Source organism: Portunus trituberculatus, chromosome 23 (assembly GCF_017591435.1).
Source record: "Portunus trituberculatus isolate SZX2019 chromosome 23, ASM1759143v1, whole genome shotgun sequence".
In the NCBI taxonomy this organism is placed as follows: domain Eukaryota; kingdom Metazoa; phylum Arthropoda; class Malacostraca; order Decapoda; family Portunidae; genus Portunus; species Portunus trituberculatus.
The window spans coordinates 7,015,954-7,029,769 of NC_059277.1; the positions used below are offsets into that span (position 1 = coordinate 7,015,954).

General features: G+C 40.1%; 2 protein-coding genes across 3 annotated transcripts in view; one reads left to right on the top strand and one right to left on the bottom strand.

Annotated features, from left to right (window-relative positions):
• Window positions 1-863: 863 nt before the first annotated feature.
• On the bottom strand, window positions 864-7,714 carry LOC123507897 (galactoside alpha-(1,2)-fucosyltransferase 1-like). 2 transcript variants are annotated; one of them, XM_045261187.1, is made up of 7 exons: window positions 7,675-7,714; window positions 6,082-6,232; window positions 5,411-5,910; window positions 5,219-5,322; window positions 4,588-5,072; window positions 2,707-2,792; window positions 864-2,067 (listed from the first exon to the last, which is right to left on the bottom strand). In XM_045261187.1, the coding sequence occupies exons 3-7, from the start codon at window positions 5,745-5,747 to the stop codon at window positions 1,613-1,615; spliced, it is 1,467 nt and encodes a 488-aa protein (XP_045117122.1). In that variant the 5' UTR covers window positions 5,748-5,910; window positions 6,082-6,232; window positions 7,675-7,714; the 3' UTR covers window positions 864-1,612. The 2 variants fall into 2 exon arrangements, with proteins under 2 accessions (XP_045117122.1, XP_045117120.1); XM_045261185.1 differs by having other exon boundaries at window positions 5,411-6,232.
• Window positions 7,715-12,418: 4,704 nt separating this feature from the next.
• LOC123507759 (organic cation transporter protein-like) overlaps window positions 12,419-13,816 on the top strand; it is a 19,235-nt gene continuing 17,837 nt past the window's right edge. The window contains exon 1 of the mRNA XM_045260935.1: window positions 12,419-12,492. The gene's annotated coding sequence lies outside the window, so the exon portion shown is untranslated. The remainder of the gene's footprint in view (window positions 12,493-13,816) is intronic.

Consider the following 13,816-nt stretch of genomic DNA (forward strand, 5'->3'; position numbering starts at 1 on the left):
TCTCTCTCTCTCTCTCTCTCTCTCTCTCTCTGACTTGGAGGGTGTTTGAAGACAGGACACAATGTTGTTTCGGGTTGAATTCTTACACATTCCTCAGTATTACATTTAGCTGCCAGCAATAGTGGCATTCCTTGTCAGGTGTTGCAGGTGCAGGTGACTGTAGTGTAGTTGTTCCACAGTAAAAGTGTCTTATTTAAGCAATAGTTTTTGTATGTTTTTTAGATTTATGATTTTCTCTATATATTTATTTATTTGTTTATTTTTTATTTATTTCTTACATCTTGAATGTTAGATGGGGTAGTATTTAGCAATAACAATATGTGCCATTAGTTATTATTGTGGGCCTGTGATGTCTTGATTTATGTATGAATTCATGCCAAAGTTAATGTACCAGTGTACAATATGCATATACAAGCTAACAAACCACTATCAGGTGGCTCTGCCATCTATGTATGTACAGTACATGTGAATCAGTCATGTGGTGATTTGTTAAATGTTGCTCATGTAATACTGAAGTCTACTCATAACAAGAAAATATATATACATGTAGGCTATATGTACATGTGCATATAATTAACCAATGTTATTACCATATCGTGGAATAGCAAAATCAATTTCAAACTGCATATTATAAAAAGAGGGAAATCAAAACACTGATATATATATATATATATATATATATATATATATATATATATATATATATATATATATATATATATATATATATATATATATATATATATATATATATATATATATATATATATATATATATATATATATATATATATATATATATATATATATATATATATATATATATATATATATATATATATATATATAAAGAGAGAGAGAGAGAGAGAGAGAGAGAGAGAGAGAGAGACACTGGAAATGTAAGCGAGACTGAGATTCAGACTTATTCACTGATTCTGGCCGCGATCTACAGAGGTACATATTAATTCACAGTGGTCATGAGGCAACATCACAACTTTTAGAATGGGCGCTGAGCAGCAGTATGTTAAATAAAGTGACAGTAATGAAGTTTGCAAGTAACGCGTATTCTATATTGCTCCAACACTATTATGGCGCACTCCTACACTACACACTCCCTCGGGTAGTGTTCTAATCTATTGAAGTTACTCGCTGTAGATACACAGACGGCATCGTTTCTTTTCCCAGTGTAGCAACGAGTGTGTTTGGGAGTCGATAACGTGAGGCAGGCAATGTTTTGTGTGAGTGAAGATGATCATGAATGCGTCAAAGGGGAAGCATAGTAAGCGTGAGTGGGTTAAGAAATTAAAAGTGAGAAGGGCTGTAGGAAAGAAAGACCAAGTGATAATAAGCGTGAGTGACAACATGAGAGAGAGAGAGAGAGAGAGAGAGAGAGAGAGAGAGATGATATATACCTACCACGAAAATAAATTATAAATTAAGTGGTGAGAAAACATAGACGGGAGTGTGAAAAGTAGCGAAAAATGAAATGTCGGAGAGGCGAGTGAGGAAGAACGATACTAAAATGAATTAATTATATAAGAGAGTTAAGGAGTAAGGAAGGATGGAGAGTGAATATTATGGCTAGTGATGGAGCGAGGTATAGCACTCCTTTTTATCCTGACAGATAAGGAGAGGACAAATGACGGGGAGAGAAGTCTGACAACACAGGAAAGGAGCAGGAGGAAATAACGTGTTGCATTGCAGTGAAGCAGACAGGAACTTTGTTGGTAACGTGTGAAGATAGTCCACAGGAGGAGAGAGTAAAGGAGAGGGAGAGGAAGTAATAGAAATTAAGTTGAAGAGTTGTTAGTGGAGCTACATGGCGCGCGACCATAGTATCAAAGCACCACATTGGAGGTGTCCACTTTGTAAGACTTGTCCTGGAAATGGTGTGCCAAAATGACGAGTTCACGCATATGGTGTGCCTGTACTTGTTGTTGTTGTTGATGGGGTGTGTGATGTGCCCCTGGCCCATCAAGGCGCTGATGAAACTGAAGGTGCCGTAGCTAGTGATGTGGTGGTCACCGAGACTTACTGCTACCAGGTCTACGGAAGGGGAACTACTGGCTGAAAGAAAACAAAATACTTTATACTCTGTTGTTGTTTACCTATATTCAATCTATTCCTTAGATAGAGTGATTTTCCAATGAATCATATTATTAACTATCAGATATATTAAGTACATTTGTACCTTTAACTTCCTACATTTGTCCTGAATGGGAAGGAAGACTTTCAAGCAGGAACCTATTAACTTAACCTTGATATTGTATCCCTTAGCGCCCGGCTGACGGTTTGAATTCCACGAAAGGCAGTTGACTGAATGTGCAGACTTGACAAAACCGTTCTCTATACAATGTGGTACAAATAATCTACTCCATTTCCTTTCCTATTATCTTGTTGGTTGATGGTAGCTGCGTCTCTTCTTAATGCGGTGACTCATCATTGATCTGTTGCCAACTCTATAATTCATCTATTTCTATGCTGATGTATCTAGCCTGCATTGTCCGACACCAATATATAGATGACCGTCTTGGTGGGTTGGGACTTACAGAGCCATGTTATAGAATAGCAGGTATAATAAGGTAAGAAAATGTGGATCTTACTTTAGAGTACAAAACTTAGTAATTTCCTACACCAATCAGCCAATTAAATGTTAAGAGGAAGAGGCTAAAATGATAAGAAAGAGAAGGAATTTAAGTAACATACCAATGACCCGTACGTCCTCGGCTTTCAACTTTTGCTTGCACCACTTCGGATCGTCACTTAGCACCAGGAACACCGGCCGCCTCAGCCTGAGTATGGTCCAAGGATTCTAGAATGGTCCCTCATTCAGTGTGTGTGTGTGTGTGTGTGTGTGTGTGTGTGTGTGTTCAAATGTGTTTATAGCTGCATGCATATTCATTTTATTAATTTTATGCAAATGCTACTCAAGTGTGTGTGGGGGGGTTAAATGTGTACTATAGCTGCATATTCAATTTATGCAATTTTGTGTGTGTGTGTGTGTGTGTGTGTTTACCTAGTTGTATTGTACAGGGTTCGAGCAGGGGTCATAGTGTCCTGTCTCTATATCTCCATTTATCTTTTTTTTTTTTTCTTTAAAGCTATGCACATTATGTGTTGTAGCAACTTCACCACTCAATGCACTCCATTTTTCCACCGTTCTATGTGGAAAACTATTTTCCAATATCCTTCCCACACTGCCTCTTCCTGATCTTTACATGTCCTCTTGTTCTTCCAGCTTCATCTGCCACCAGCACCAGGTCTATCTTTTCAATGACATTAACTATTTTATACATTGTTATTAAGGTTTCCTCTTTCTCTTCTATCTTGTAAGATTGGCAGTCCCATTTCCTTCAGCCTTTCTTCATGTGTGTGTGTGTGTGTGTGTGTGTGTGTGTGTGTGTGTGTTCAAATGTGTTTATAATTGTATGAATATTCATTTTATTAATTCTATGCAAATGTTACTCAAGTGTGTGTGTGTGTGTGTGTGTGTGTGTGTGTGTGTGTGTGTGTGTGTGTGTGTGTGTAATTCACCACGGTCGTTCATCCAACCAGTCTTTCCCAGAAGCGAACCTAGAGTTCATAGACAGATATTCGGGTAGGACTGAGACCACAGCACTCCATACACCGGAACAGTAAGGCCACAACCTCTCGAATTACATCCCATACCTACTTGCTGCTAGGTGAACAAGGATTACACATTAAGAGGCTCGCCCATTTGCCTCGCCGCGGCCGGGACTCAAGCCCTCTCGGTTGTGAGCCGAATGTGCTACTATGCATTATGTCAACATTACGCGGTGTGTGTGTGTGTGTGTGTGTGTGTGTGTGTGTGTGTGTGTGTGTGTGTAATTCACCACGGTCGTCTGCTGGTCACCCAGCCAGTTTTTCCCATTGCGGAGCGAGCTCAGAGCTCATAGACCGATCTTCGGGTAGGACTGAGACCACAACACACTCCACACACCGGGAAAGCGAGGCCACAACCCCTCGAGTTACATCCCGTACCTATTTACTGCTAGGTGAACAGGGACCACACATTAAGAGGTTTGCCCATTTGCCTCGCCGCTTTCCGGGACTCGAACCCGGACCCTCTCGATTGTGAGTCGAGCGTGCTAACCACTACACTACGCGGTGTGTGTGTGTGTGTGTGTGTGTGTGTGTGTGTGTGTGTGTGTGTGTGTGTGTAAGTTAGGTGGTTATCATGTTTGTTGCAGGTGTGGAGTCGTAAATTCTAAACAGGTACACATTAATCGACGCTCAAACACCTGAGTAAGCATGCATAATTAATCTACAGTTGAAAATAGAAATAAACTCAAGGAAGGGATAACCAGCTTCACCAGCAAGAGAGCGGGCGTGGACAAAATACTCCACAAGGCGCTTTTGGTGAAACTGAAATGCTAAAGCAATATGAGAAGGAAGATAAGAATAACCTGTTGGGAAAGCGGGTGAGAACATTACCTATGCAACCAGAACAAAATATGAATGAATCAAAAGAAATATGTATAAACATATAAAAATCACGATTATAATACATGAAGCATTAATATCAACGGTTACTATTGACATACGTACACATCCCATCATTCCTACCTCTCCTTGTAGAACTGAAAGGCTCTGGTGAAATACAGTTCATCAAGCTGGGTCAAGTTGTACCTGATGCTGATGAAGCTAGTATAGTCCGTCCGTCTGACATGCACAGTGATAATGGAGAAGTCCCTTTTATGATACGTAGCATTGAATGGCTTTAGAGCTGCATCAATGTTCCTTATGGCTGCCTTCATCACGCCGTCTCGAAACTTGAAGAGGGACCGCACCAAGGGTCGGTATGCAAACAACAGGTCTCGGGGGGCGGGGTTGTTGTACACGTAGTAAGACGTTTGGATTAGCGGCTCTGTGATCATCGTCTTGCTTGTGTTGGTCCTGACTTGTAAAGCAGCAGCGTAAAGCTTCTTGTTCAAGTTTTCATATGATATGTGTTTTGTTTTTCTGGTGAAGCAGTCGAAGTCTTGCACTGGTATGGCTATGTTTTTGACTATTTTGCTGAGAGTGGCGTTCATTTTCCTTGTTATGGACACCTGCAGGAATGTAATGTTTAAGAGAGAGAGAGAGAGAGAGAGAGAGAGAGAGAGAGAGAGAGAGAGAGAGATTATTAAAGATTAGGTTCATATACACATCAACCAGAAAGAGAATGACAGCATTGTATTCATATGGTTTGACTCACCCTGACTCCGTACAGGTGACGCAGGAGGTAGAGGCTGGCATACTGACACAGATTGTTTCCCAAGCGACCTCCGTCATGCATAACGACGTGAGGCTGATCACATTCTGCGAAACACATCCTGCATGATCAAACTTATTTTTTCACTCGTGTCTAGGTTATGGCACAGGAGACAAGTGGCTGTGTGTTCCTTACCGTGTTGAGGGACTGGCACCACAAACAGGTCCTTTAAGTAAGGGATACATCCTTCCTTGATCACCGGCGCCCTGGATTGCTGTGATGTCAGATAAGCCGACCTGGCCTTATTTGTTTGATAGGAACTTTCATTACCACTTGGTGTTGGATTTCCTCTCTCATCCAAGAAAGATATTGCTGTTGTAGTGTGTACCTGAATTACTGTCTTCTTGGTCTCATAGGTTCGTTGATCAAAAAGTTGATTATAGTTGTTCTGGTAATACACGTAAAACACCAACGATATAAAAAGTAAACTTAAAATTAGTACCAGTGCTTTCTTGTGTCGGGGTGTTAACATGGTGCAATAAAGACAGAGAAGCTAATTACTGCTGGACTCCTTGGTGACTGTTTCCCTCTGTTGGTGTGTTGGGCTTCCTTTTTGTATACAAGGGGTTGCTGGGTGGGACTTCCCTCAGTGGTGTGTTGAGGGCTTCTTCAATAATCAGTACAGCTCAGGGAATCTATCGAGTACCAGGAAAGGTTGTTGGGAATTGATTGGAGGGAGTCGTCTTCTGGTCAAAATGATCAATTTCATCTGTCTCAATTGTACGACCTCAAGTTTGTATGTTGTATGTTCCCTACTGAAGGCCAATCAAGCCGTGCTCTACCCCAGTGCACAACTGCAATTTTACCAGATGATAGTTGAAGGATAGGCAACCACTTGCCTAGCTTTATGGTAATCTAATTCATTAGAGAGGTCAAGCTTCCCACGTGACCTTGCATCCCTTGGCTCTGGCCGGCCGCGGCTCGTCGTGTGCCTCGCCTATGTAGTCTTTGGTCTCCCTGTAAGCAATACCCTATTAGAATCAACCGAAAAAATAAATAGAATAAATTATGATAATAATAACAATGATAATAATAATAACAACAACAACAGTAATAAAAATAATAATAATAATAATAATAATAATAATAATAATAATAATAATAATAATAATAATAATAATAATAATGACAAGATTGCTTCAAGCAGACTGTCACGCCACCTACAGCCGTCTGTTTTGAACACATTTTATCAATGTGTGTGCTATTCAATGATTTGCATGAACACTGCATTTCGCTGCACTGATTGTTGGAACACGGAGGTCACAAATCACAGCAGCCAAGCACGGAGATGCTACACAAAAGACAATCCGTGCTGCCACCAGTCAACACGACACCGATAAGTGTTTTATCTACCTCAGTCTATATTTTTGCGTCACGCGGCGACACACAGTCACACACTATAGTGAATGTACTGCTTAGGGAGCACGTTTTTAATTTATTTTTTTAATTTTTTTTTTATGGCGTATAGTGCCTGTAGGCACACTTGAAGAGTATGTAGGAAACGCTGTTCAGCTTCCTCCAATTAATGGCGCAGGCAGTTTTACTTATAGTGGTACCCATATTAGGGCCCATATCACCACCCAAGCGCATCTGGTGGAACCACCTAGAATTTGGGTATCTTGGTGACATGTAGGTAACTTTAAACCACTCAACAAATGGCATAGCTTCGAGTGGTTTGTGGTGGGATTTTAACCTATAGACGCGTGGATGTCTGCCTGATCCCACGCTCACCAGCTTATCCACTACGCCACCTCTTACTAAGGCTCTTAGCAAGCATGGTCTACTGGGACAAATTGACTTATTCACGTATCTGAAGTGCATCTTTCTTCCTCATTCTCTACCACAGCAGCAACGGTCAGCATTGATTACCAGTGTCACTGTGTCAGGATTAATGTTGTGGGTGACTGGTCATCAGCTTTGTTATCGCAGTGAAACACATTTTGTTTTGTTTATGCTGTGGTGTTCTAGGGATAAGTGCGAGGCGGACAAATCATGATGAAATTGCACCAGTCATACATATAGATCTTCATAAATCGTGCTTGAATGGCATTGATAAAGCAAAACATGTGGATTTGAAAACGCGAACTGTCCAAAACCTAATATGAAAAATACAAGGGAGACATTGATTTTTTCTTCTTCTTCTTATAACCCCTGTGGTGAGATTCCTCTATATTTCACATCCTGTCCCTTGTACTCGTAGTGTACATACCGCAGCGATGCAAGATCATCGTTGGCAGGTTTGACAGCTTCTCGCAGATTTCGTTATTTTCTGATGTTCTTATGTAAGCACATATCAAAGCTTTGCTGCGCTTCCTCTCTGAATCATTGGTCAACGTTGTTCACGAGAATGTGTAAAAGATCTAGTAACACATAGCTATACGCACACGCGTGGCACTTACCGGTGGAAATCTGCTCACTAGGAGAGCAGCGCGTTGACTGAAGCAACCGAGGGATAATGAATGTGAGGGCAGCGGCAAATGAAGGAAGACGAATGTGTATGTGTGCAGCGATTATTACCCATCGTCCTTTTCTTTGAGTATCGTTGATACATTTTGACGGTTCTTGGTACTGGAGCAAAACATAATTATCATTTTGAAAAGCACATGCCTCTAACGCTGATGACTGATTTGACAATACATACTCATCATTTTGAGCTGTGTAATATGTACCTACTACATGCATTATCAATATGTAATTCTGATGGTACTATCATGGGCTACTACTGCTACTAGAACTACTACTACTACTACTACTACTACTACTACTACTACTACTACTGCTGCTGCTGCTGCTGCTGCTGCTGCTGCTGCTGCTGCTGCTGCTGCTGCTGCTGCTGCTGCTGCTGCTGCTGCTGCTGCTGCTGCTGCTGCTGCTGCTGCTGCTGCTGCTATTATTACTACTACTACTACTACTACTACTACTACTACTACTACTACTACTACTACTACTACTACTTTTACTACTACTACTACTGCTGCTGCTGCTGCTACTACTACCAGGACCCCGACAGTGGCATGTTTGTGGGGCTCGTGACAGCAGTTTGTCAAATTATTTCTTAAGATGCATCTCTTCCAAAAGAGAGATAACAGATATATAGCGCTGGGTTTCCGCCGCAGACGGGGTGTTATTGTAGTTATTTGTGATGGTGTGTCAGTGAAAGAACACAACCTGCCGCTGTTGTTAAGGAAAACCGACCCTGCTGCGTCTGACACATGAAACTCATCATAGGGCATGCAACCTATTACTACTGAAACAGAAGATCTTTCCTTCCCTCCCTGTCCAATACTCTTCTTAAGAGTTGCTTAGAGACGATATTATTCTTACTCTTGGAGACACGCCATTCATCTCAGAGCTCATGTTCGATTACTAAAGATCATATCATCTTGCCAGGTAAGTCAGAGTTCGCTTATCCCAGTGAACCTTTGCATCTGAGCGAAGTGCACCTCGGCCTGCTACTATACTGAAACGATCACTTTTTCCCCTCCCCAATTAAGGAATGATGGGACGGTTACACAACAAACAATCTGGCTCAGTCACCGTCATTTTCGTACGAGTAACGCACGTGCTGTATTTCTGGACAATTTACTGGATAATGAAGGACTGTTACAGTCATTTGCGAGTTTCATCTTGAAGTAATATCTTGCGTGGAAATTTCTCTTTACTATGTCTGATGTGCATGCAGCAGCGGTGTTTTTGAACACGGAGGGTGATATTCGTGACCATTTACCATTGATCACATTTTGACCATGACTGAGAGAAGAACAATCAGCCATTAATGCCACGTGTACTCTCGATCTTGCGTGTGACTGGACAGTATTGCTTTTCAGACGATTTTTTACAATCTTAAAAACGAAGAAAAAAAAAACAAAAACATATATATGTGCTATATTTAGACCCAAAGGAAGCAAAGTGTAATATTTGTGTCTCAGGAGGTTCGCACTAGAAACACGAAATGTGTAGCAAAGAGAATCTCTGGTCATAGAAGTGCTATGCACGTACTGTCCTACTGCGCTTCCTGTTATCAATGAACCATACGATTCTTACCTTCGAAGAAGACATCGCACAGTAAAAAAACATTGCTTGGCGGCAATGTTTTGACTGGCAGCCCGTCCAGCTTGCTATACTGTATATATAACAAATACCAACCAATAGGCTGGCCATTGTTTCCATGGCGCACCGTGAGCTGATTGTAGTATGCATGACTCACTGACTCACCATCTCGTAAGGGATGTGACTCACCGTGAACTGAAGATGTCATTGCCCATACTTGACAGTCTGGCGCATCACGCTTTATTGTGAAAAGAGTAAACAATGTCGGAAGCTGCAGCTTAACTATAAATGCATGAATCCAGGAAATTCGTCTTGAAAGGAAGCGATGTCATGGAAACACAGCGCGCCACAGTACACCTCATCGGTCTCTCGTTCAATTATTGATTTCGTGATTCTAAGGCACATGGGTAGTGTTTATCTTTGAAGCAGTAAGTTGTCACGGCTACTGCATAATTTTTGATAATTGATTAAGTAGTTTGCTTTCCCTAAGTCAGTGTTTCCCTACCTCGGGGTAAATCAATACACACCTTACATACACAAGGATAAATTTTGGGACCACCATTATTTTTTAACATACATTGATGATTTAAATAATGGAATCATTAGCGACCAGAGCTGGGCGCGTTACTGGATATCGGATAGTCCGGTACCGTGCCTCGGGACCTTGCAACGCAAAATAATCTGCACCTGTACTTCCGTACCTAAAATTTTTTCCCTCGGTCCGGTACCGCATCTCCGCACCTCCGGTACCGTACCCAAAACTACTAACGGGCGCCTGAAAAATCTTGTCCGCACATCAAAAAATATAACAAAATACATGGCAATAATACATCAGAGCTCCATATATGTGTGTATATATATATATATATATATATATATATATATATATATATATATATATATATATATATATATATATATATTCTCTTGTAGGCATACGAGGTTGAAGGCTATAGCACTTTCTCCTTTATTGATTTTCTTATGTACGGTTTCTATTTGTCGTACTGTTTTTCGGTGTTCCTCAGGTAACTGGAGCAAAAGCTCAGTTATATATATATATATATATATATATATATATATATATATATATATATATATATATATATATATATATATATATATATATATATATATATATATATATATATATATATATATATATATATATATATATATATATATATATATATATATATATATATATATATATATATATATATATATATATATATATATATATATATATATATATATATATATATATATATATATATATATATATATATATATATATATATATATATATATATATATATATATATATATATATATATATATATATATATATATATATATATATATATATATATATATATATATATATATATATATATATATATATATATATATATATATATATATATATATATATATATATATATATATATATATATATATATATATATATATATATATAAATGAATAAAGACGACTGTTAGTCGTCTTTATCCATTTATAGTTCTTCTTCTTCTTCTTCTTTTTTTATCCTTGACAATTTCAGGTGCGGAGGTACGGACTCAGAATTTCGCCTTTCCGCACATGTCTGAAGTGCGGAGGTACGGACTTAAAATTTCGCCTTTCAGTACCTGTTACTTCCGCACTTTTGAAAATTTTTCCGCATTTCGGACCTCCGCAATTCGTTTGGTGGTCTGCAGGGACCGTGGCAGGTACGGAGGAGCGGAGGTGCGGACCGAGGTACTGAAGTGCCCAGCTCTGTTAGCGACATAAGTAGATACATTCAAATAAACTATATAAACTAAATGATAAATGGAAAAATTAACCAAAGGCTGCTTCATTTCTCAAGAAGTACATTTTCTGTTGTTTTAATTTTTTTCTTTATCTAAAGCAGTGTGTTTTAACCTGCAGGAAGCGCCTCCCATAGGGGGAACAGTTATTATATTTGCATTCATACAGGATGCCAATTTGACTGATGTGTTCCACCCTTCGTCTTTTCCTTTCCAAAGGAAAAAAGATAATAACGATGATAATAAAAGGGAAGGTTAAGGGAAGCTTGGGGACACGTACGGAGGAGGAGGAGGAGGGCAGCGGAAGCATCGGCTTTGGCGGTGGCGTTCCGATGTCATGTTCTGATCTTATCTCGTAATTTACAACCTTTGAAAATCCCGAGGGAATCTGAACCTTTTGCTGGGACACCTGGAGGCTTTGAATTCCTTGGCTGGGCGGCGACTCCCCACCGGGCTGCTATCAGCTCCTTCCGCGGCGATGTCGAGGAAAACCAACCTTAATCCTCAGGGTGTAGAAGAGAGAGAGTCCCTTAGCGACCCTTGAGGATCCCCGCGGAGAGGAACAAATCCCGCGGGACCTAAAGTGCCGCGCCACGCGAAAACCGACCATGAAGACCGATCACAGAGGCGGTTTTTGCCTGAATTTTGGACAGGGGTTAGCGAATGCCGACCATGGTGACGGGTTGTAAGGGCGAGAATCCGTCGCTCCGCCGCCTCTCGCTGAGCAGACACGCCCCTAATTGCCCGAGAACAATAGAAGAGTGGTGATGGATGGGCCGATGGAGATGGTAATGGTAACGGGGGGGCGGGAAGAGGGTGTGAGAGAAAACTGACGCGGCGATGGTTGAGAACTTGAGATGAGAAAAAAACTAAAAAACAATAGGCATATGTGTCGCAACTTTTGTTATCTCTCATCTCCCATTTGTTAATTGTTCATTGAGATCAAAATGTTTTCTCTGTTACTATTGAAAAATGTCTTCGATAGTCTTATCAATCACTATTAATCCTTTCTTTAGATAACATAACGAAAAAAGACATCGCAGTGTGGAGAGAGAGAGAGAGAGAGAGAGAGAGAGAGAGAGAGAGAGAGAGAGAGAGAGATTATCTTTTCTTTAGATAAGATTATGTAAAAGGATATCACAGTGTGGAGAGAGAGAGAGAGAGAGAGAGAGAGAGAGAGAGAGAGAGAGAGAGAGAGAGAGAGAGAATCATAATGTTAGATAACCAGCTAGGGCAGCTACTTGTAAACGCCCTTGCTCCCTCTCCCCTCCTCTCTCTCTCTTTCTCTTTCTCTTTCATTCACTCGCTCACTCACCTGTCTCCTCTTCACTTGACCGCACCTCCCTCCCCTCCGGCAGTCCAGTAAGTCACCCTTAGCATGTCCGTCGTGGCCACACACAACACCTTCAGCATACCATGAGGAAAATAATCTTGCTAAGCGTTCGGTGATGTGCAAGAGGAGGAAAATGAAGAGAAGTGACTAAAATGTGCTTGACTCTTTATTTTGTCTTATACATGAAGTGAGAAGGTGTCAATGGGTGTCATGTCTTCTTGTCTTTCCTCCAGATCCTTCTCTTTCTCTTTCTTTTTTAAAACACACTTCAACATCGCAAAACGCACTAACGTAAAGAAAATTAAGGAAAGTAAGTGAATATATTATGTAAACGTGTTGTCTGCAGTGTTTTTTGGAGTTGGAGATGACTTTAGAGCGAGGCAGGCAGGGATATTCGCCGTCAAGGGAAGCAAGCGTGTGTGTCTTCGTGATTTGTAAAGATTACTTCAACATAAACGTGAATTTCCTGCGCCGACGACACTGAGCTGAGGTGAATGCCGAGGAACGGATGGGACAAATAAAAGAAGAGAGACGGATTTCGACTAACGAGTGAAATGGAATGATGAAGATGGAAGTACAAGAGGAAGTTGATGGAAGAAAGTGAGACGGATTTCGGCCAAAAAGTGACACGCAGAAGTAAAGAGAAAAAATGAGGAAGTGATATTGAAAAACTGTGCATGTGAAGAAAATTAAGCATTGATATAGAAGATTATAACTTAACTTAACCTAACGTAACTGAACCTAAGAGAGAATTACTAAGCAACACTTCATGATGTGACTCTTTGCTCCTAAACAACACTAAAGCCCGTTTTCTGAAACACTCAGCTCTCTCACCGTCATTGCTTTCCAAAGGCTCTAGTTGAAGGTGCTCGATTTTTAAGAGCATTTTTATGGTTCTAGTGATGGATTGGCAAAATTTCTAGTTTATTAAAATGACAAACTGTCCTGAAAACCTGACTAGTTGTTTCTGTGGCCTTGGAAAATTGTCGTGGTGAGAAGAGAAAGGCGTTTCTAAATACGGGCGTAAGTACAACAGTAACTGGCGAAACTAACTTAACCTTACGTAACTTTTACCTGACAGTGTGCAGCATCCATCATTATGTTATAACAGACTCATGAGCATAACAAACAAGCCCGTAACAAACGTGACATTTACTTTATATCTTACCTCCGTCCACTTATCATTTCTCTCCATGACCTTATCTAATCTTTTCTGAAAGTTATCTATTGACCTTCCATTAATAATTTAGTTAAAAAAAAAATATATATATATTCCACCAATCTAAGTGGGACTTTTTTTTTTATTTTGCCTTTAGCCAGCTTTCCCCTCTTACATAAAAAAGATCTAGACTC